This window comes from Octopus sinensis, linkage group LG2, assembly GCF_006345805.1.
Source record: "Octopus sinensis linkage group LG2, ASM634580v1, whole genome shotgun sequence".
In the NCBI taxonomy this organism is placed as follows: domain Eukaryota; kingdom Metazoa; phylum Mollusca; class Cephalopoda; order Octopoda; family Octopodidae; genus Octopus; species Octopus sinensis.
In genome coordinates, this window is record NC_042998.1 from 29003024 (window position 1) to 29024633 (window position 21610).

Consider the following 21610-nt stretch of genomic DNA (forward strand, 5'->3'; position numbering starts at 1 on the left):
TACTATATTAAATTGTAATCAGTAAGTTGTTACAACTTTCAATTATATTATTGATCTATTTATTAAATATCCACGAGATTAGATATAACTTTAAGGATGATAAAATTCTCAAGAGATAAAATATTCTAAACAAAGAGAAATGACTATCACCAATAATGCCAACTTATATTACTAGAGAAAAAAACCACTCTATAACAATAGAAATAATAATAATAATAAGGGATGGTGAAGATAAGTCAGACAGACAGACAAAAGAGGGCTGTGGATGACTAAAAGTGATTTAGAACTGGAAATGGAGGCTCTAATCTGTACTAAGAACAGACTACATAAAATACAGAATAGACAACACATCAGAAAGTGATAAGTGCAGAATTTGTGGGCAAAATGGTGAAACCGTATGGCATATTAACAGCCAATGTATGCCAATAGCCCAGAAGGAATATAAGAGATGCCATGACAATAAAGCCAGGCTTGTCCATTGGACACTTTGCAACAAGTATGGACATGACAGAGCAAAAATTGATATGACCACAAACCTGAAGGCATCATCGAAAATAGAAATGCAAAGATCCTATGGGATTTTATGATTCAGTGTGACCATGAGATAGAGAATAGGTAGTCAGACATAATCTTAATTGAGAAAGAAAACAAACTATGCTGGATCATAGATATAGCATGCCTAGTTGACAACAAGATATGCAATAAGGAAGAAAGAAAAGTCGAGAGATATAACAGGTTAGCTTGGGAAGTTAAGCAGTTGTGGTCGATGAAAAAGGTGGTAGTAGTACCAATAATTGTTGGAACCCTGGGAACAGTGAGCAAAAATCTTGAGAAGTCCATGGAACAAATAGGGGCTGCAATAAGGGTGGAGCACTTGCAGAAAAAAGACCTGCTTGGATCCATTCGAATGCTCTGGAAGGTGCTTGAAAAATAAGAGGTGTTATATTAGTTCACTGGTAGTGAACAGCTGGCACTGTAGTACATCTCCAGCATTAGAAGCTGTGCAATGGTAATAATAATAATCTTTTCTACTCTAGGCACAAGGCCCGAAATTTTGGGTGGAAAGGGCCAGTGAATTAGATTGACCCCAGTACACAACTGCTACTTAATTTACCGATCTTCAAAGGATGAAAGACAAAGTCAATCTCGGCAGGATTTGAACTCAGAAGAGTTATGTCAATCCATTTAAAATATAATATGATTATAATAATGATAAAATAATAATAATAATAATAATAATAATAATAATAATATAATAATAATAATCATTGTTACTTAGCTTAGATACCAGGAAAATCGAAAATGGCAGAAATTCAAAAGATAGTGCTCATGGGAACTGCCCATATCCTATGTAAAATACTGTCTATGTAATCTCAAATTTTTAAAACAAACTCATAATTTTCTAATGTTTTCTTAAATATTCTTTAGAACAATACTATGTGCAAAACCAAATATATGATACCCTAGGCATAACACCAACATGAACTTCTAACTTGTCTCTGGGGGAGACTTGGAGGCAACTTGTACAAATACAAAGCAAAGGTTAAGCATATAATAATAATAATAATACTAGTAATAATAATAATGAAATTATTGTGTATAATGCTCAGGGTGCACTACGACTAATCAAAAGTGCATGTATAGTACATAGAATTATGTACAAATGTGAGGAAAGTGAACAGTGTATGAGTCATGATATACATGTGTGCATGCGTAGTGAGGTGGGTGGATATCAGGTGTAGTATTGGTGAATTTCAGGAAGCATGGAAGTTTTAAAGGATGCAATGTCTTGGTAGCTAACAACCGATGCAGGTAGTTTGTTTCATGCTTCAGCAAATCTGAGTGTGAAAAAATGTTTCCGAAAATCATGGGAGCTTTGCTGTTTTCTGACTTTGTAAGACATTCCTACATGTGTTAGACACATGGAGCTCAAAAAGATGCTCAAGGTGGTTGTTGACATGACAGTTAACCTTCAACAGTACTGTAAAAATGCGTATTAATATAATATTAATATCAAAAAATTACTTTAAACTGTGGAGTCAATTAATACAGTGCAGCATAACTGGACCATTTAAGAGTACCCTTCAATCACTGGGCAATAAACTGTGCTTGCGAAGACCTGTTGAGTCAAATGAAGTCATTATTGTGACTGATGGCAGTACCGCCTGACTGGCACCTATGCCAGAGGCATGTAAAGAGCACCATTCAAGCATGCCCAATACCGGTACTACCTAACTGGTCCTGTGCCAGTTTCACATTAAAAGCACCATTCGAGCGTGATCACTACCAGTGCCGCCTGACTAGTTCCCATACCAGTGGCATGTGAAAAGCACCATTCAAGCGTGATTGATATCAGTAACGCCTGACTGGCCCTTGTGCTAGTGGGACATAAAAAACACCCACTACTCTCTCAGAGTGGTTAGAATTAGGAAGTGCATCCCGCTGTAGAAACTTTGCTAGATCAGATTGGAGCCTGGTACAGCCTTCTGGGCCAAATGGAATTTGTTGAGGGCAAATGCCCTTGCTTTCAACAACCCACATCTGTTTCCATACAAAGTAATGTTTCCCCATAGCTAGAGATATCTTTCATGGAGGACTGGAAACAAACAATCTCACTTGGATGATGATGAGGATGCTGTTCATTTACAATTATCACATGCTTTCTAGACAAAGGAATGCACAAACACACATATATATATGCAGGCTTCTTTCATTTTCCATCTACCAAATCCTCTCACAAGGCTTTGGTCAACCCAAGGTTATAGTAGATGACACTTGCCATAAGTGCTGTGTAATATGTATATATATATATACGAATATATATATATATATATATATATAGATATATATATATATATATATACGAATATATATATATATATATATATATATATACGAATATATATATATATATATATATATATATATATACGAATATAGTGGTTTTGTCTCGAATAATATTTTATATATATATATATATATATATATATATACGAATATATATATATATATATATATATATATTATATATATATATATACTGAAGAGATGGTGGCATGGATTTCCACCTCGGCATCCGAAACTTGGAGTTTTATCTTGGCTACCGAATAATTGTCACATATTACATTTACAGATAAATTTCTCTATTTACATAATATCGAGGTCTCTTTCTTTCTTTTGTTATATTACTGTTTTTATCAATATATATATATACACATATATATGACCTTTGAACATTGGGCCTCACAGAGGCAATGACAGGAGACCGAGACCTTGGAAATATGCTGTGATTTGAGAAGACCTGGCATGTAAAGTGAGATCATAGCCAGACGTGTCCAGCGCAGTTAAGAGTACCCTTGATGCATCGAGCGATATATGCTTGAGATGACCTGTTGTGTCACGTAGAAACAATATCGTAGCTGTGACCAGTGACCCCTGACAGGCTCCCATGCTGGTGGCATGTAAAAAGCACCATCCAAAAGTGGCTGATGCCAGTACCCACTGACTGGCCCCTGTGCCAGTGGCACGTAAAGGAGATTACCCAAACGTGATCGATGCCAATGCTGCCTGACTGGCTCTCATACCGGTAGCACATAAAAGGCACTGACCATACTCTCGGAGTGGTTGGCATTTGGAAGGGCATCCAGCTGTAGATCAGATTGGAGTCTGGGCAGCCTCCTGGCTTGCCAGAACCCAGTCAAACTGTCTTATCCATACCAGCATATATATATATAAAATATATATTAGAGATAAAACCACTATTATGCAACTCAAACAGTGATAGACATAAACCAAAACATAAATAATAGTGGTTTTATCTCTAATTTATATTTCATATATTTATATTGTGAAATTTGATTTAATACTAAATGGATTTTTTCCCTTTAAGTTTGGAGTTATACTCCCTAGTATTATTATTATTATTATTATTATTATTATTATTATATATACATATATAAATATATACACACATAAATATGCAATATATATGTATCTATAGGCAATAGTGTATATTGTTTACCTGAATCAAATACAGTATGGAAAGAAATACAAGCTGAAACACACAGTATTGCAATACTGCTGCTGTTGCTGATGGTGATGATGATGATGATGGTAGTGGTAGTGGTGGTGATGATTGAAAGAACAAATTTGAAACCACAGCAACTGCAACCACAGTGTTTCAATTCCCTTAAAATAAGGCTTCTCATAAAATAAGTCACCTGAGTTACAAGACGGAAAAGAAATCAGGGCATCTGACATTTATTTTTCATCTTCTTCTACTTTCAGTTTCTCCTTCTGACGGTCTCTCTGCCATTCCTATCCATCTTCATTTCTCTTCATACTCTCTCTCTCTCTCTCTCTCTCTTTCTTTTCCTCCCTTTCTCATCTTATTTCAAACATGTCTGCGTCTGTTGTTGTAATATTTCAACGTGAAATGCATACTGGTTGCTAATGTCTTCTCTTCTTCTTGTTCATCCTTTTGACAGCTATGGGAGGTGATGAAGGTGACAAAGAAGGGAATGAGAATGCAGAAGAAGAGGCTGCAGCTATTGAAGAAGCCAGAAGAGAAGCCGAGGAGAGACGTAAAGAAAAACACAGGAAAATGGAAGAAGAGCGAGAAGAAATGCGTCAAAGTATACGTGACAAGGTACACTTGGCTATATATAATAGCATTGATGCTTGGAAGTCCATATGTAGATTCTAATATGAGTGTATGTGTGTGTAGTGTGTATACATACATATATCTATCTCTCTCTATATATATGTATGTATGAATGTATGTATGTATTTACATATATGTATGTCTGTATCTATGTGTATATATATATATATATATATATATAATAGAAATATTAAAATAACTAAGTCTCTCTAAAAGAGAACAGCGGCAGCGTTCCCGGAAAATAATAGTTATCGCCATACTAATATGGCATTCTTATAAAAATAAGAAAAAAGCTGTCCGCTTATTAGCTCCATGAGGCCATCGCCTTAAGTTAGCTATTTGATACACAAACTGTATCCATATAACCTTCGAACAAGGGAGGTCAGTCGCTCCCCACTACTTGACCGGCAGCTACAGACGCGTTTCGGGGTATTGCCCCTTTTCAATGCAGCGTAGCCAGCCAGTAGGTGTCGCTTCCAGATTTTTTTAATGATTTGAGATTTAGATATGTGGTCAGATCGTTATGGTGATGATAACCGTTGATAACCGATGATAACCATTAGCAATGTTGCTGATGGTGATAGTCAGAAGTCATATTCGCTTTATTGGTGTTGGTAGTGGTGGTGATGATGATGACGATGACGATGATGATGATTGCTGCATTAGTAGATTAGATAGATGGCTTGACCACTTGGTAATATGAGTGATGGAATTTGTGTCAGGTGTTGCAGCTACTGATCTTCATGGCCAAGTGTATGTATTACAGATTTCCAAGGTAGGCAAACTGATATTGGTGGCGGGGGCTGAAGGTATTATAGATGAGATTAAAAGCATTGTGGTGTCGGTGACACTAATCAATTCTCTACCCTGGCTTCGCTGTGAAACTATTGACCTATTTCTTAGGTTTTAATTGATTTGATCGGCTGAACTTGTTTTGCTGTATAAGTAAAAGTCAATCCTTTCTATTCTGATTACCATACCATCTGGGTATGACGTGTGTGTGTATGTATGTATATATGTATGTATGTGTGTGTGTGTGTGTGTGTGTTTTTTTTTTTTTTTTTGCTCTTTGTATTTTTTAAGCCAGTCACTGACAAAGTGGCAAAGTTCGCCCTTTTGATACCAACCCTGCTGAAACCACCTCTGTTTCTGAGTACAAATGTCTTGTTTTCAGAAGTTTTGAATTAAAAAATCTTCTGCTAAATCTTAGTCACAATTTATGTTCTTAACACTAGCTTAACGATAACTAAGTTATTTTACTAAATTATTTGTTATATTTAAAATTAATTGAAAGAATCCCTACCCTGACCTCTTACCATCACTCCCTCTATACACACTGGCTGCTTCCACCCAGCATCTCTTTCTGTTCTTCTTCCTCCAATGCTCACTCTGACATCTTGTCTCCACCATCTCCATCCCTCTTTCCACCTCCACACTGACCGTACCCACCTACTTTTGTATAATGCTAGCAGCCAAGAATCCCAGTTTGGCCCTTCTTTCATACTCCAAATCAGTGGTTCTTACCAGGATCCATATGTCCCCTGAAGGTCTATATATGATTTATGGGGGGGGGGATGGGGTTCATGTAACAAAATAGTAAACTGGGGGCCCACAACAGTATTTTAAGGGCCCCCTGAGGAAAATTTTGCTTTACCTGTATTCTTTGTAAGAAAGTTTCTTTCTCTCACCTTTTACATAGTTCAACCTACACAAGTTAATGGATGAAAAACAAAACAATTTTGAAAGAAGTTTCTACAAAACTAGTTTATAACATCGAATGGCTATGGCGGAGGAGGGGGAGTGTACCAGAATAAAATAATAATCAAAGGGATTATTAGATTAAAAAAAAAAATGTTTGAGTACCCCTACTCTAAACCTCTAATCACTTTGATTCAAACTGCCCCCCTCTCTCTCTCTACTTTAGTTCCACACAGTCAATGGGAATCCTTGTCTTGTGAACTACATGGTAACCTCACAAGTGCTGGTACCATGGAAAAAAGCACTCAGTACACCCTGTAAAGCAGTTGGCATTAGGGAGGCTATTTACATTTGACATATATTTGTCCTCATCTTTGTTTTTAACTCATTTTGGCTGATATACACTCCAGCCTTCTTCAGGTGTCTTGCGGAAATTTCGAACCTGGGTTCTCATTCCTAAGTTATTTTTCAATATTTATTGTGGCATTTGTTCCTGTCATAGTTTTGAGCTTATATCTTGTCCAAACCGTTTTCTGTCATTCACCCTTCCAGAATTGATGAAATCAAGTAAAAGTTCATGGCAGTCATCATCATCATTGTTTAATGTTCACTATCCATGCTGGCATGAGTTGGGCGGTTTTGAGTGAAGACTGGCAAGCCAGGAGGCTGCACCAGGCTCCAGTCTGATTTGGCACGGTTTCTGCAGCTGGATGCCCTTCCTAACGCCAACCACTCCAGGAGTGTAGTGGGTGCTTTTTACATGCCACTGGCATGAGGGCCAGTCAGGTGGCACTGGAGTTGGTGCTCTTTACATGCCACCAGCACAGGAGCCAGTCAGGTGGCGCTGGCAGAAACATTAGTGCGCCGGGTGAAATACTTAACGGTATTTCGTCTGTCGATACGTTCTGAGTTCAAATTCCACCGAGGTCGACTTTGCATTTCATCCTTTCAGGGTCAATAAATAAAGTACCAGTTTCACACTGGGTTCGATGTAATCGACTTAATCCGTTCGTCTGTCCTTGTTTGTCACCTCTGTGTTTAGCCTCTTGTGGGTAGTAAAGAAATAGGTATTGACCACATTCGGATGATGCTTTTTATGTGCCACCAGCAGGGGAGCCTGTTATGAGGCACTGGCCACAGCTAAGATATTGGTTTTACTTGACTCAGCAGGTCTTCTCAAGCGTATCATATTGCACAATGCATCAGGGGTACTCTTAACTGGGCCAGACATGCATGGCTACAATCTAACTTTAGTTGCCGGGTCTTCTCAGTCACAGCATATTATTGCAAGGAGGAACATGTTGACTCATAGAATATGTATATATATATATAATGTATGTGTGTGTGTATATATATGTATATGTATATATGTATATATGTATATGTATATATATGTATATGTGTATATGTATATGTATATATATATGTATATGTATGTATATATATATGTATGTATATATATATTTTTATATGTGTATGTATATATATATGTATGTATATATATATGTGAATGTCTGTATATATATATATGTGTATGTATGTATATATATATATGTGTATGTATGTATGTCTATATATATATGTGTGTGCATATGTATGTATTATATGTATATATGTATATGTATTTATATGTATATGTATGTGTATATATATATATATATATATATATATATATATGTATACATACACACAAGCGATACACACACACACATATTTATATATAGAAACAATGCATGTGCATGCACACACATACTTACATGCATTTATACATGTGTAGGTATCTGTGTGTGTGTGAGTGAGGATACTTAGACATATGCGAGGGCATATGTAGCAGTAATTGTACTTTGTGTATAGATCAATGTCTAAGAACTTTGGTAATGAAAAAGGAGGCAAAGCATATACAAGCGTAAAAGAAGATTATCATCGTTAATTAATCTGATACTTATGAACATTTACTAAGCTCATTAGTAAATACTTGAGCTTGAGACTTGATACATTGGAAAATTAATCAATAATTAATTACTTATATTTCTTTTATTCTTTTAATTGTTTCAGTCATTTGACTGTGGCCATGCTGGGGCATCGCCTACAGTCGAACAAATCAAACCTGGTTCTTATTTTTTTGTAAGTCTTGTACTTATTCTATCGGTCTCTTTTGCCTAACCGCTAAGTTACAGGGATGTAAACACACCAACATCGGCTGTCAAGCAATCGTGGGGGGGGGGAGGGGCAAACACAGACGAACACACACACATACACACATACATATATGACAGGCTTCTTTGAGTTTCTGTGTACCAAATTCACTCACAGGCTATGGTCGGCCTGAGGCTATTGTAGAAGACACCTGGCCAAAGTGTCATGCAGTGGGACTGAACCCAGAACCATGTGCTCTCATACTTGCTCTCATGCCTTATTTAATTGAATTCAAATACTACAGGAGTGGCTGTGTGGTAAATAGCTTATTTGCCAACCACATGGTTCTGGGTTCAGTCCCACTGCGTGGCACCTTGGCCAAGTGTCTTCTACTATAGCCTCGGGCCGACCAAAGCCTTGTGAGTGGATTTGGTAGACGGAAACTGAAAGAAGCCCGTCATATATATTGTATATATATGCGTGTGTGTTTGTGTGTCTGTGCTTGTCCCCCTAGCATTGCTTGACAACTGATGCTGGTGTGTTTATGTCCCCGTTATTTTGCAGTTTGGCAAAAGAGACTGATAGAATAAGTACTGGACTTACAAAAGAATAAGTCCTGGGGTTGAGTTGCTTGACTAAAGGCGGTGCTCCAGCATGGCTGCAGTCAAATGACTGAGACAAGTAAAAGAGTGAAAGAGTAAGAGAGTTAGTAAAACTTTTGAAGGTAAAACACTCAACGCAGTCTCTAAGATTACAATGGAAAAGGCATTTTGCACCTGTCATTGTTTTGTTTGGTTATGGAATCTCCAGAAATTGTAACACATTGGTGTCAGCTTTCTCATTTTCATTTAATTTTACACCAACGCAAGAAATTAACTCTATTTGTGTTAGTCTGTATATTTTGTACTGAAGTTAGTGTCAAAAGAATTTGAATATAAGGAGCATTTTAACACTTTAACTATCATATTTCTATTAAGATGCTCTGTGTTTCTTTCAATTATTTTAAATATAGCAAAGAATTTAGTTGAATAACTTAGTTATCAATAAACTGGTGTTGGGAACATAAATATGTGACTAAGGTTTGGGGGAAGAATATAATTCAGAACTTTTAAAAACAAGATATTTGTACTACAGGACCAGAGGCAGTTTCAGGTGGGTTGAAACATTTGGGCAGATGCACATTAGAAGCAATTGGAAGGGTGTGGATTGAAGAAAGTTTAGGCTATTATTTCTAGCATATAGAGTGACCATATTGAGGTCTCCCTCCCTCATGTCGTCTGCTGTTTATTTTCTCCTTAACTCTTTTGTTACCATATTTCTGTTAAGATGCTCTGTGTTTTTTTCAACTAATTTTAGATATAACAAAAATTTTAGTAAAATAACTTAGTTATCATTAAGCTAGTGATAGAAACATAAATTGTGGCTGAGGTTTGGTGTAAGATTTTAATTCAGAACTTTTGGAAACAAGACATTTGTACTACAGAGCCAGAGGTACTTTCAGGTGGGTTGGTATCAAAAGGGTTAAATTAATCATTTGTTAACCCTTTTGTTACTATATTTCCAATGAGATGTTCTGTGTTTCTTTCAATTAGTTTTAAATATAACAAAGAATTTAGTAAAATAACTTAGTTATCATTAAGCTGGTGTTAGGAACATAAATTGTGACTAAGGTTTGGTGAAAGATTTTAATTCAGAGCTTTATCGTTCATGCAATATCAAGGCACATGTATGCGCGTACGCATGCACGCACGCACACACACACACACACAGGCTTCTTTCAGTTTCCATCTGTCAGATCATTGGCAAGGCCTTGGTCAGCTTGGGGCTATAGAAAAGACACTTGCTCAAGGTACCATGCAACAGGACTGAACCCAAAACTTTTTGGTTGGGAAGCAGTACTACTGCATTGCAGATGATGCCTGGCGACATCTACCTCATGGCTCTTGACCAACTCACAGACATATGCAGGGTCTGCAACCCGTCTGTTTGTGTGCATGTGCGTGTGTGTGAATACAAGGACTTACTTCTAGAGGGTAACTTAGCCATTTAATATACAAAAATTTATGAAATAAATACCAGAGGTCATTAATTAGTAATTCATGATGACAATGCTCCAGCTTGGCCTCAGTCCAATGCTTGAAACTGACACAAAATAAAAATTAAAATAATCTATTTTATAGCCGGTTTTATTAATTGCTTTATATTGGAAATTATCTGTCCCTCGTCTCGTTTATTATGGTGGAGTGGTTGTATTATAAATTCCCTAGCCAACTTCAGTGCTAATTAATATGTTTGGGAATGCATTATTAATTATCTTCCGTTCTATACACAAACCTTCTTTGTAGTATAATGTTGTATTATGGAATATTAAAATGCTCTATTGATGTTTGGCACCAAACATGCATTTAAGCTAAAATAGATAAGAAAAAAATCTGTAGATAGGAATATATTTTAAAAAAATCTTTTAACTTTTTTTTATGTTTTGAAGCCTTTATAAAATGATAGACTTGAGCTCAAAAAAGCTATACAATTGTAAAAGAAAATATTATAAAATCCATTTTCCAATAAGCTGATAATAGACAGAACAACAGCTGTGTCTTTTCGAAAATAATAACATCAGGTAAAGAGTTTTAACACATTGATAAAATACTATGTGAAGACAGAAAAATCATTAGAAAGATGGAACTGCTAATATGAGGGGGTGTCCTAAAAGTAATGTGAACGTGGGCATAAATTTTTTATTAGCAGACATAAGTTGTTCAAATAGAAATTGCTGGTTGAGTAGCTCTTCCTCTATGCAAAAGTGTCGTTCAAAATATTTCCCATCAAACGTGCTGCATTTGTGCCATTCTGAACCTGACTCTTGATTCCTCTTTGAAATGATTCTGGTGCCTACTGCTGAACCCATTTCTTCACAACCACTTTCACCTCATCTGAGTCATCAAAATCTACAAAGACTGTCTTTCTGGGCTGAACAGGTGGAAGTTGCAGAGCACCAAATCTGAGCTGTGTGGTGGTTAGGGGACCTGTAAGCAACCTAATTTGGTTGTTACCTTATTTGTTGCGAAAGATGTGTGTGGTCACTTACTGTCAGAATGAATGGGGTTCTCAGATTTTTATTCTCTCTCTTCCTCCAAATGACTTTTCTAAACTTTTCCAGTCACAATGTACTGCTTACAATTCACAGTATAGCAATACTTTAGAAAAATCAAGTAGAGTGACACTATAGTCTTCCCTAAAAATCAGTCACCATAAATTTCTTTGCAACCACATCTTAGGTCTTTGAGAATATGTGTGAGACCATTCAATTCCAATGAACTTAGCCATCATTCCTGGATTATAAGGATAGATGCAGGTTACAGCCCTTGTCACCTTAGCATAATAAAAAAAGAATAACTTATCTTCATTAGGTTCAAATTCTTCCAGCATGTCAAGACCAACATTCACACCTCTCTCCTTCAAATCAGGTGTCACGTGCAAAAGTACCCATTTTGTACACACTTTCTAGTGGCTCCCATGCAGGTAGCATGTAAAAAACACCTTTTGAGCATGGTCGTTGCCAGAATCGCCTGACTGGCTCTTGTGGTGGTGGTACATAAAAGTACCCACTACTCTCTCAGAGTGGTTGGCATTAAGAAGGGCATCCAGCTGTAGAAACTTTGCCAGATCAGATTGGAACCTGGTGCAGCCTCTGGCTCACCAGTCCTCAGTCAAACCGTCCAACCCATGCCAACATGGAAAGTGGACGTTAAAAGATGATGATGATGATGATTTCCAATATCCAAAGTCTTCTACCATCTTTTGTAACACAATATGGCCATAGTCCAGTTGTGCAGTAAGCTCATAGACATTGACCTCTCTGTTTATGCAAATCTGTTTGGCCACACACTGGTGATTCTTAACAGTGTTAGCAGCTGATGGTCTTCCTCTGTTTTAGTTTGTCTTCCATGCTGGATTTTCCCTTTATTAAAATCATCTCTGTAAAGGCGGTGAGCTGGCAGAAACGTTAGCACACCGGGCAAAATACTTAGCAGTATCTCGTCTGCCGCTACATTCTGAGTTCAAATTCCGCCAAGTTCGACTTTGCCTTTCATCCTTTTGGGGGTCGATAAATTAAGTACCAGTTACGCACTGAGGTCGATACAACTGACTTAATCCATTTGTCTGTCCTTGTTTGTCCCCTCTGTGTGTAGCCCCTTGCTGGTTGTAAAGTAATAGGTATTTCGCCTGCTGCTATGTTCTGAGTTCAAATTCCACTGAGGTCGACTTTGCCTTTCATCCTTTTGGGGGTCGATTAAATAAGTACCAGTTACTCACTGGGGTCAATATAATCGACTTAATCCATTTGTCTGTCCTTGTTTGTCCCCTCTGTGTTTAGCCCCTTGTGGGTAGTAAAGAAATAGGTATCATCTCTGTAAACAATTTAAGTCTTCCATGAATGTCCAGACACCCTGCTTTCATCAAGAACTCAATGACAGTATGTTGCTTCTGCTTGGGACCCATAATTTACTTGCAATGAAAAAATAAGAAAAACTAACCATATAGGAAGAGTTGCTGTCCCAAGATGTGTAATTTGAATGAGCTTTGTCAATTACTAAAACAATTTTAATTTTGAGATAACTCTTGCATATTTATTCAGTTGAAGATAACCTACAATTAATTATAATGAGGTTTGAAAACCAAGTCTTGATAATGAGTGTCAGACACAAAAATAATTTAATAATTTGAGCAATTGTACAATCTTTTTACTGGTAAGCTATAAAAATAAATGCATTATTTACATTATTTACAGTTGACGGATATTTGTCCTCATCTTGTTTGTTGCTAACACAAACAAGACGAGGACAAATATCCATCAAATGTAAATAATGTACATAATTCCTCATCTGTTAAATATAGAACTGTATAAAACTAAAATCTATGGGAAATAACTCCATATATGTTTTAGTTTTATTAGAACTCATCAGTGGAGTTATATACTTCATTATAGTTGTTGAAGTAGTGATGAAAGAATTACTAAGTGGAAGTACTATATTACATATGATAGGCATTAGAATTGGTATATTTAGAAATATAACTCTGATGGTAATTATTCGGAAAAGCTTTCAACATGAAAAACAATATTTTGTGTTGGCGGTATATTTAATGTAGTAGACATCAAAGAGCTAATAAAGAAATAATCATGCAGTGAGAAGCAAAATAATATCGGTCATTGAAGTAATGTCGTCTTTTCCTAATTGCATAATTATTTTTAATTTTCTATTTGAAGACAATACTATTTCTGGAGATTCAAATAAACAAAATTATAGTCAAATAGTCTTCCTGAATTTTTTCAGTTTCCTTCTTTCTTAGCTTAACTGTTACTCTACTTTTTGTTTTGAGCATTTTATGGCCACAGCTATTTGTTTATTATATTCTATTATTTCTAATTAATTAGCCATAGTCAAAATGTTGACCTGAGTGGGTTGAAAGGAAAACTAGAATATGGGAAAATTTCAAAATAACAAACAAATAGAGTACTAAATTATTGGTTGAAAAACAATTCCAGTAGATTGGTATCTTTTTTTATTGAGGTACAAGTCAAAAATTTGTAAGATAATATTTTAGTCAATTATTTTGAACTAGTTTCAATTTTAGTGTGTATTCCATTGACCTGAGCATCAAAATATGAATGCAAAATAAATGAGATACTATAATATTCTGAATAGAATATGATAAATATTTGATAAACGTTTATTTCTCACATTCATTAACATTAGAAAAGTCTTCATCAATAAAATAATGGAGTTAAAAATGTGTAATATTGAAATGGTTAATGATTCAATTAATGTATAATTCAAATAAAGAGAAGAAAATAAGAAATAAAAATCTTACAATTTAGACTGAAATGACAAAAAGAAGAAAGAAAGGCGGATGAGAAACAGAGTAAGATAAGGGAGATAGGGAAGATAAGAATTCTTCAAAATCATATATTATGTATGATTGCTTTGAAAACGGTGAATAAATGTGCTTGCATTTCCATTTCAGAATATTTTCTAGTAATGACAATGCAGAAAGCAAATATACAAAATTTACATCATTAAATTTATAAATTTTTAGCTTACTTTATGGCGACATACAAATTGCATTAAGGTGAAAGATGATAAAAAGATAAACGTCATTAAAAGTGTAGAAAGCACCATAATTATTATATCTCATTTAATCAAAGAGCCAGACATTTTAAACTTGAATAGAAATGCTAAATTGATTAAAACCTTCTTGTCTTACTGGTAGCTATATTATCAATTTTGATGTATAAAAGCTTCACAGAGAGGAGGGAAAACATCCCTGGCTAAATTAGAACGTTGCTCCGGAAGGAAGGAAACACAATCTTAATATATTACTTAGATACACAAGGCCAGTTTTTTGTAGAAGTGGGTTATAGGCATTTGCATTAAACCCTGGGTATTACATCTGTAAGATGTGGAATTAACAGGCTAATTAAAACATCAATCAAAAATGCATTGTGGCATTTGTTCCTGTCATAGTTTTGAGCTTATATTTTGCCAAAACCATCTTCTGTCATTCACCCTTCCAGAATTGATGAAATCATGTAAAAGTGCATGGCAGTCATCATCATCATCATCATTGTTTAATGTCTGCTTTCCATGCTGGTAAGAGTTGGACAGTTTGAGTGAGGACTGACAAGCCAGGAGGCTGCACCAGGCTCCAATCTGATCTGACAAAGTTTCTACAGCTGGATGCCCTTCCTAATTCCAACCACTCCGAGAATTAGTGGGGGAATTTTATGTGCCACTGGCAGTGAATTAGAGAAACTGTTAGTGCTGGACAAAATGTTTTGAAGTATTTTGTTCCAGCTCTTTGTGTTCTGTGAACCCCAGAAAGGCACGGTGAATTGTCTGTATCTAGTTGACAAAGGCTGGCCATAGGAAATTACCTTTGTACCCTCTCAGGAAAATTCCATTGCAGACACAGAGCATTTATCAAAGAGATCTCAAAGGATTGTTCATCTACATGATGGCACAGAAAGGAATTACTGCTATCATATTCACTACATCTAGGTATTACAAGTAAAGTAGTGAAAACATGTTTACATTCCCAATAAATAATATATTCTGTAGTTTAGAGCTATCAAACATCAGTGGAATTAAAAATATCTCTCGCTTGAAAAACAGGGAAGGATAGGTGACAAGAACGTTTAGTGAACACACATACGTATCTACAATACATTTGTAAATTCATGTATGCACGTGTATATGCCAAAGCAGGCAGTGTAGCACAGTCAAGTTGGCTTGCTATACTTCTCTGTTTGTTTGTCTGTTCATCCATCAATCTATCTAACTGTCTATCTATCTATCTATTTGTCCATGTGTATAAACATATGCATACATTTATTTATACATATGTAGCTTCTTCTGTGTGTGTGTGTGTGTGTGTGTGTATCTATATATATATATATATATATATATATATATATTGAACACGTGCACACATATACAGAATTGAAAGATTTCAAAGCTAATTATCTACTACATTTAATTATAATGTGCTATATATCATATAATTGGCTCAATATGTTTCCTAGCAAAAGTAGTTGATTTTGGATTTTTAATTTTATATTTCATAAATCAGCTACTTTGATCTGTGTAAATTACCACAATTAAGTATACAGAATTTCTAGAAATAAGCCAGTAATTACCAAACAGCATAGCAATTTTTCTTCAAGGTTATATTATTTAGAAAGCAAACAATTATTTTGAACGGTTATCATGAGATATAAAAATTCTTTGGACATTTTGTTATTAATAAATTAAAAAAGCTAAATGTTTGTCAGAGAAATGTGACTTTTCTTTGCATATATGAACGTAATTAGTATTACTTGAATGTTGAAATTATTTGAGAAATAAAAATCAATGCTGTCACGCTTTTTATAATTCCATTCAGATTATCAAATACTACTGGAATTCAAATTACGAATGTAATTCTACATTTTAATTTGTATTTATTTATTTTCCAGCTAAGAAATGTAAAACTTTAATGCAGGATGGCTTGATATGTAGCATATTGATCGGTTTTTAGTCATTTCTGTATTTATTTATTTCTGATATGTCAAGAGGTTTTATAACTTAGGTGAGGCAAACACTTGCTGTTTTGGAAAATCTCTGCATTAATCAATATTAATGCTAACACAAACTAATACTCTTAGACATTGTTGTTTCACATTACAGCAATTTGTTCTGGGTGTCTTGAGTAAAGCTGATGTTATTTCTTTCCACAACCAATACTTGAAGTTATTAGCAATAACTCGAAGTTATAAACAGTAATATAGGTGCAGGAGTGGCTGTGTGGTAAGTAAGCTTGCTTACCAACCCCATGGTTCCAGGTTCAGTACCACTGCGTGGCACCTTAGGCAAGTGCCTTCTGCTATAGCCACAGGCTGACCAAAGTCTTGTGAGTGGATTTGGAAGACAGAAACTGAAAGAAGCCCGTCATATATACATATATATGTATATGTTTGTGTGTCTGTGTTTGTCCCCCACCATCGCTTGACAACTGATGTTGGTGTATTTACGACCCCATAACTTAGCAGTTTGGCAAAATAGACTGATAGAATAAGTACTAGGCTTACAAAGAATAAGTCCCGGGGTTGATTTGCTTGACTAAAAGCAGTGCTCCACCATGGCCACTGTCAGATGACTGAAACAAGTAAAAATAAAAGAATATATTTATATATATATATATGAATAAAACAAAATAAGAAAATGGAGAAACACATCTTAATCAATGGTGGGTTGCACTTACAACCCCTATCTCAATTTGTATATATGAATAAATAAATGGAGTTGAACGAAGATGTTATTAAAATTCTTTTACTTTCGACATATGTTTCAAAGACAACATGGTTTTATTCCAAAGGAATAAACAGTGTAAGATGCAATCTTCTCATCAGGAAATGTTAACGGTAAACATAGAATAAGTCATTCACCCATCGATATATATATATATATCTTTTATTTTTTACTTGTTTAAATCATTAGACTGTGGCCATGCTGAAGCACTGCCTTAAAGAATTTTAGGCAAACAAGTCAACCTCAGAACTTTTCTTTCAAGCCTGGTACTTATTCAATTGATCTCTTTTGGTTAACTGCTAAGTTACAAGGATTTAAGCACACCAACACCGGTTGTTAAACAATGCTGGTGGGAGGGACAAACACAGACACAAAGATATATACACACACACACACATATATATATATATCATCATCATCATCATCGTTTAATGTTTGCTTTCCATGCTAGCATGGGTTGGACGATTTGACTGAGGTCTGGCGAACCAGATGGCTGCACCATATAAATATATAAATATGATGGGCTTCTTTTAGTTTTCGTCTACCAAATCCACTCACAAGGCTTTGGTAGAAGACACTTGCCCAGGGTAAGCATGCAGTAGGTTAGGAAGCAAGCTTCTTACCACACAGCCACACCTGCGCCTATATATGAAAATAAAATCAAATCATTATTATGACCACCATTCAGTATCTGGCATGAACAGGATAATAAGGCCAGGAACTGCATCAAGCTCAATTTTTAGTTTTAGCATGTTTTCTAAAGCTGGTTGCCCTTACTAACATCAACCACTTTACAGAGTGTACTCGGTGCTTTTTATGTGGCACCAACACTGATAGGATTCTAGTATAGCACTTTGGTTGTGCATACTCTGCATGACTAGTGTATATAAAAGTGTGCAACAGACATTATATTGTATATTTTGTTGTAATACCAAGGATGTGCAAATGCTATGTATATTATATAAATCTTAAAAATACCTATTTCTTTACTACCCACAAGGGGCTAAATACAGAGGGGACAAACAAGGACAGACATAGGTATTAAGTCGATTACATCGACCCCAGTGCATAACTGGTACTTAATTTATCAACCCCGAAAGGATGAAAGGCAAAGTCGACCTTCGTGGAATTTGAACTCAGAACGTGAAGACAGACGAAATACCGCTAAACATTTCGCCTGGCGTGCTAACGTTTCTGCCAGCTCGCCGCCTTGTCTTAAAAATCTTTAAAATACCAATCCTGTTTTGTGCCATATTACTACAGTTCACACACACGTGTATAAATATATTCATGCATATTCATGACAAGCTCCTACAGCTTCCATCTATCAAATTACCCTTAATCCCCTCGTTACTGTATTTATTTTGAGATGCTCTGTGTTTCTTTCAATTAATTTTGAATATAACAAAGAATTTAGTAAAATAACTTAGTTATCATTCGGCTAGTGTTAGGAACATAAATTGTGACTAAGGTTTGGTGGAAGATTTTAATTCAAAACTTATGAAAACAAGACATTTGTGCTCAGAACCAGAGCTGGTTTCAGCCGGGTTGGTAACCAAAGGGTTAAAAGGCATTGGTCAGCTTGAGTCTAAGATGCTGCACTGTAAGATTAAGCATCAAATTTACCCATCTTAGCCATGCAACCAACCCAATGCCTATAGTTTGTGTGTGTGTGTTTGATTTGGTTTGTATTGAATATATATATAATGGTTTAATTTATCTTTCATCTACTATTCCAGTATGGACTTAAAAAGAAGGTAAAAGAGGAACCAGAGGCAGAACCTGATTTAGACGAGGGTCGAGTTGGCCGCAAGAAAAAAACAAAAGAGGAACTTGCAGCCGAAGCTAATGAAGAAGATGATGATGATGACTTCGCAAGTAAATTCTCTTCCTTGTGTTGCTGCATGAATTTTGTGTGATGACATGCCATTGTTCAATATAATTGCACAGCCAAACACTTTAAATTTCAAATTCGTTATGTGGCCTTCAATTAATAAAAAAATCTCAAATGAAACAAAGAGGCTGCACATTATATATATATATGCATATATATATATATATATATATTATATATATATATAAACACTATTGAAGGTACTAAAAGTTCAACTGGTTTTTCTTTTGAATATAAACTTTAAACTACTGAAGTGGTGTAGTTTAATGAATTAATGTGAAAGTGAAAGTAGAAAATTTTATGAACATTTCAGAGGTTAAAACTACTTTTACATCATGTCACCTTTTTCTCCAACTTCCAATATCTTTCCTACATAGATACATACATGCATGCATACATAGATACTTACATACTCACACATATAACCATACATATTATACATATTTATGTACATATACAAATATACATACATACATATATATATATACATACGTATGTATATACTTACATGTATGCATACTTATTTACATAAATATTGACATAGCTGCATATAAGCTTAAACACATACATATATGTATATACCTCTGTACATATATAACTATATGTATACATGTGTGTTTGTATATATGTGTGTGTCTATGTATGAATTGTGTCTATGTACATATATGAGTGCGTACATGAGTCGTGTGTGTGTGTGATTATATATATGTATGTATATATACATTTACATATATATATATTTGCATATATGAGATATACATATATACATACATATATATATATATATATATGTATTTATATGCATATATATATATATATATATGCATGTATGTATGTGTGACTGTATATGTATGCATATATATATATATATATATATATATATATATATATATATATATATATATTCAATAGTAGTCCTATGTGCATATGTGAATGTGTGCCTGTAATTATTTATTCATGTCAAAAGTTATGTACTGTTTTGTATGTATTCTGAAATATGTTAAATCCAAGTGAAATGATCTCACAAAATACTGTTGAATATGTATGCAAATATATACATATCTTGAAAAAAGACAATTGGCTATATGGTGTGCAATTTGTCACATGACGCAAGCAGTCAAGCTCAGATATATAAAAACTCATATTAATATTTTCACATTTAAGCTTAGATATAGCCATATTTATCCATTTACTGTGAATGCTATGCCACAGATGTATGATTAACATCAATGATTACTAAATCATAAAAAATTTCTTTGTTGGGTTTTCTCACAAACCTGAGAATTATAATTCGTTGAAAGTATACGCTTCTTTGTTATCGTTGCTTGTAAATGTATTGGTTAGCACTAGCACCATAAAACACCAGTCCAATTATAAAACTGTTTGAAAGTTTAGAAAACTATAACGTTCAGAAATTTGCTTTTAAGTTTAAATATTTGATATTCCCTCCAGCACATACTTATATTTTTTTGATTATATCCTCTTCTCCATTTAACATGTTTGAATTCTATTAGATAAATTTATAGATTAGAAAAAAACACGGAGCCATAGTAGAACATATGTATTTATGTGCATGCATACACACACAGACACACACACACAGATGAATATATTTACTTATGTGTGTGTGTGGATGTGTAAATTTCAACACTTTAATTGTTTATTTATTTTCATCATTATCACATTTCCCTCTATCCCCAAGAATTCAAGTGTATCTCCATTTATATGAGATGAATATATGAACGCATATGTTATACATTCATGCATATATGTGTGTATATAAAGGTATATATGCCATACATGTTTGGGAGTATTATACATATCATAATGTGAGTCTGTCTATACATGAGTATATATAAATATATACCTATTTCTCTTTCTCTACCCTACTTGCTTCTCTCTCTTTCCCTCTGTATATATATATATATATATATATCTATATATATAAATATATATATATATATGCATGTATGTATGTGTGACTGTATATGTATGCATGTATGTATGTGTGACTGTATATGTATGCATGTATGTATGTGTGACTGTATATGTATGCATATATATATGTGTGACTGTATATGTATGCATATATATATGTGTGTATGATTATATACATGCATATATATATGTATGTATGTGTGTGTGACTGTATATATGCATATATATATATATATATACATGCATATGTCAATTTTCCATACAGATATCTGTGTGAAGATGTATGTGAAAATAATACTTCTCCGGTTTTTGTGTTTCAATCCCTTCCTTTTCATGTAGAATCATTTTAGAAAGTCACTATCCACTGTCACTTGGAATTTATATATGTATATAAATGTGTTTAATTTCTTGGAATATTTCTTACATATTTCT

General features: G+C 34.6%; 1 protein-coding gene across 2 annotated transcripts in view; it reads left to right on the forward strand.

Moving 5' to 3' along the window:
- Positions 1-21610, forward strand: part of LOC115227587 (complexin) — a 295618-nt gene that overhangs the window by 197065 nt on the left and 76943 nt on the right. For both annotated transcript variants that reach the window (XM_029798372.2, XM_036512047.1), the window contains exons 3-4: positions 4488-4648; positions 19086-19224. In XM_029798372.2, coding sequence (XP_029654232.1) covers positions 4488-4648; positions 19086-19224 — 300 coding nt within the window. The remainder of the gene's footprint in view (positions 1-4487; positions 4649-19085; positions 19225-21610) is intronic.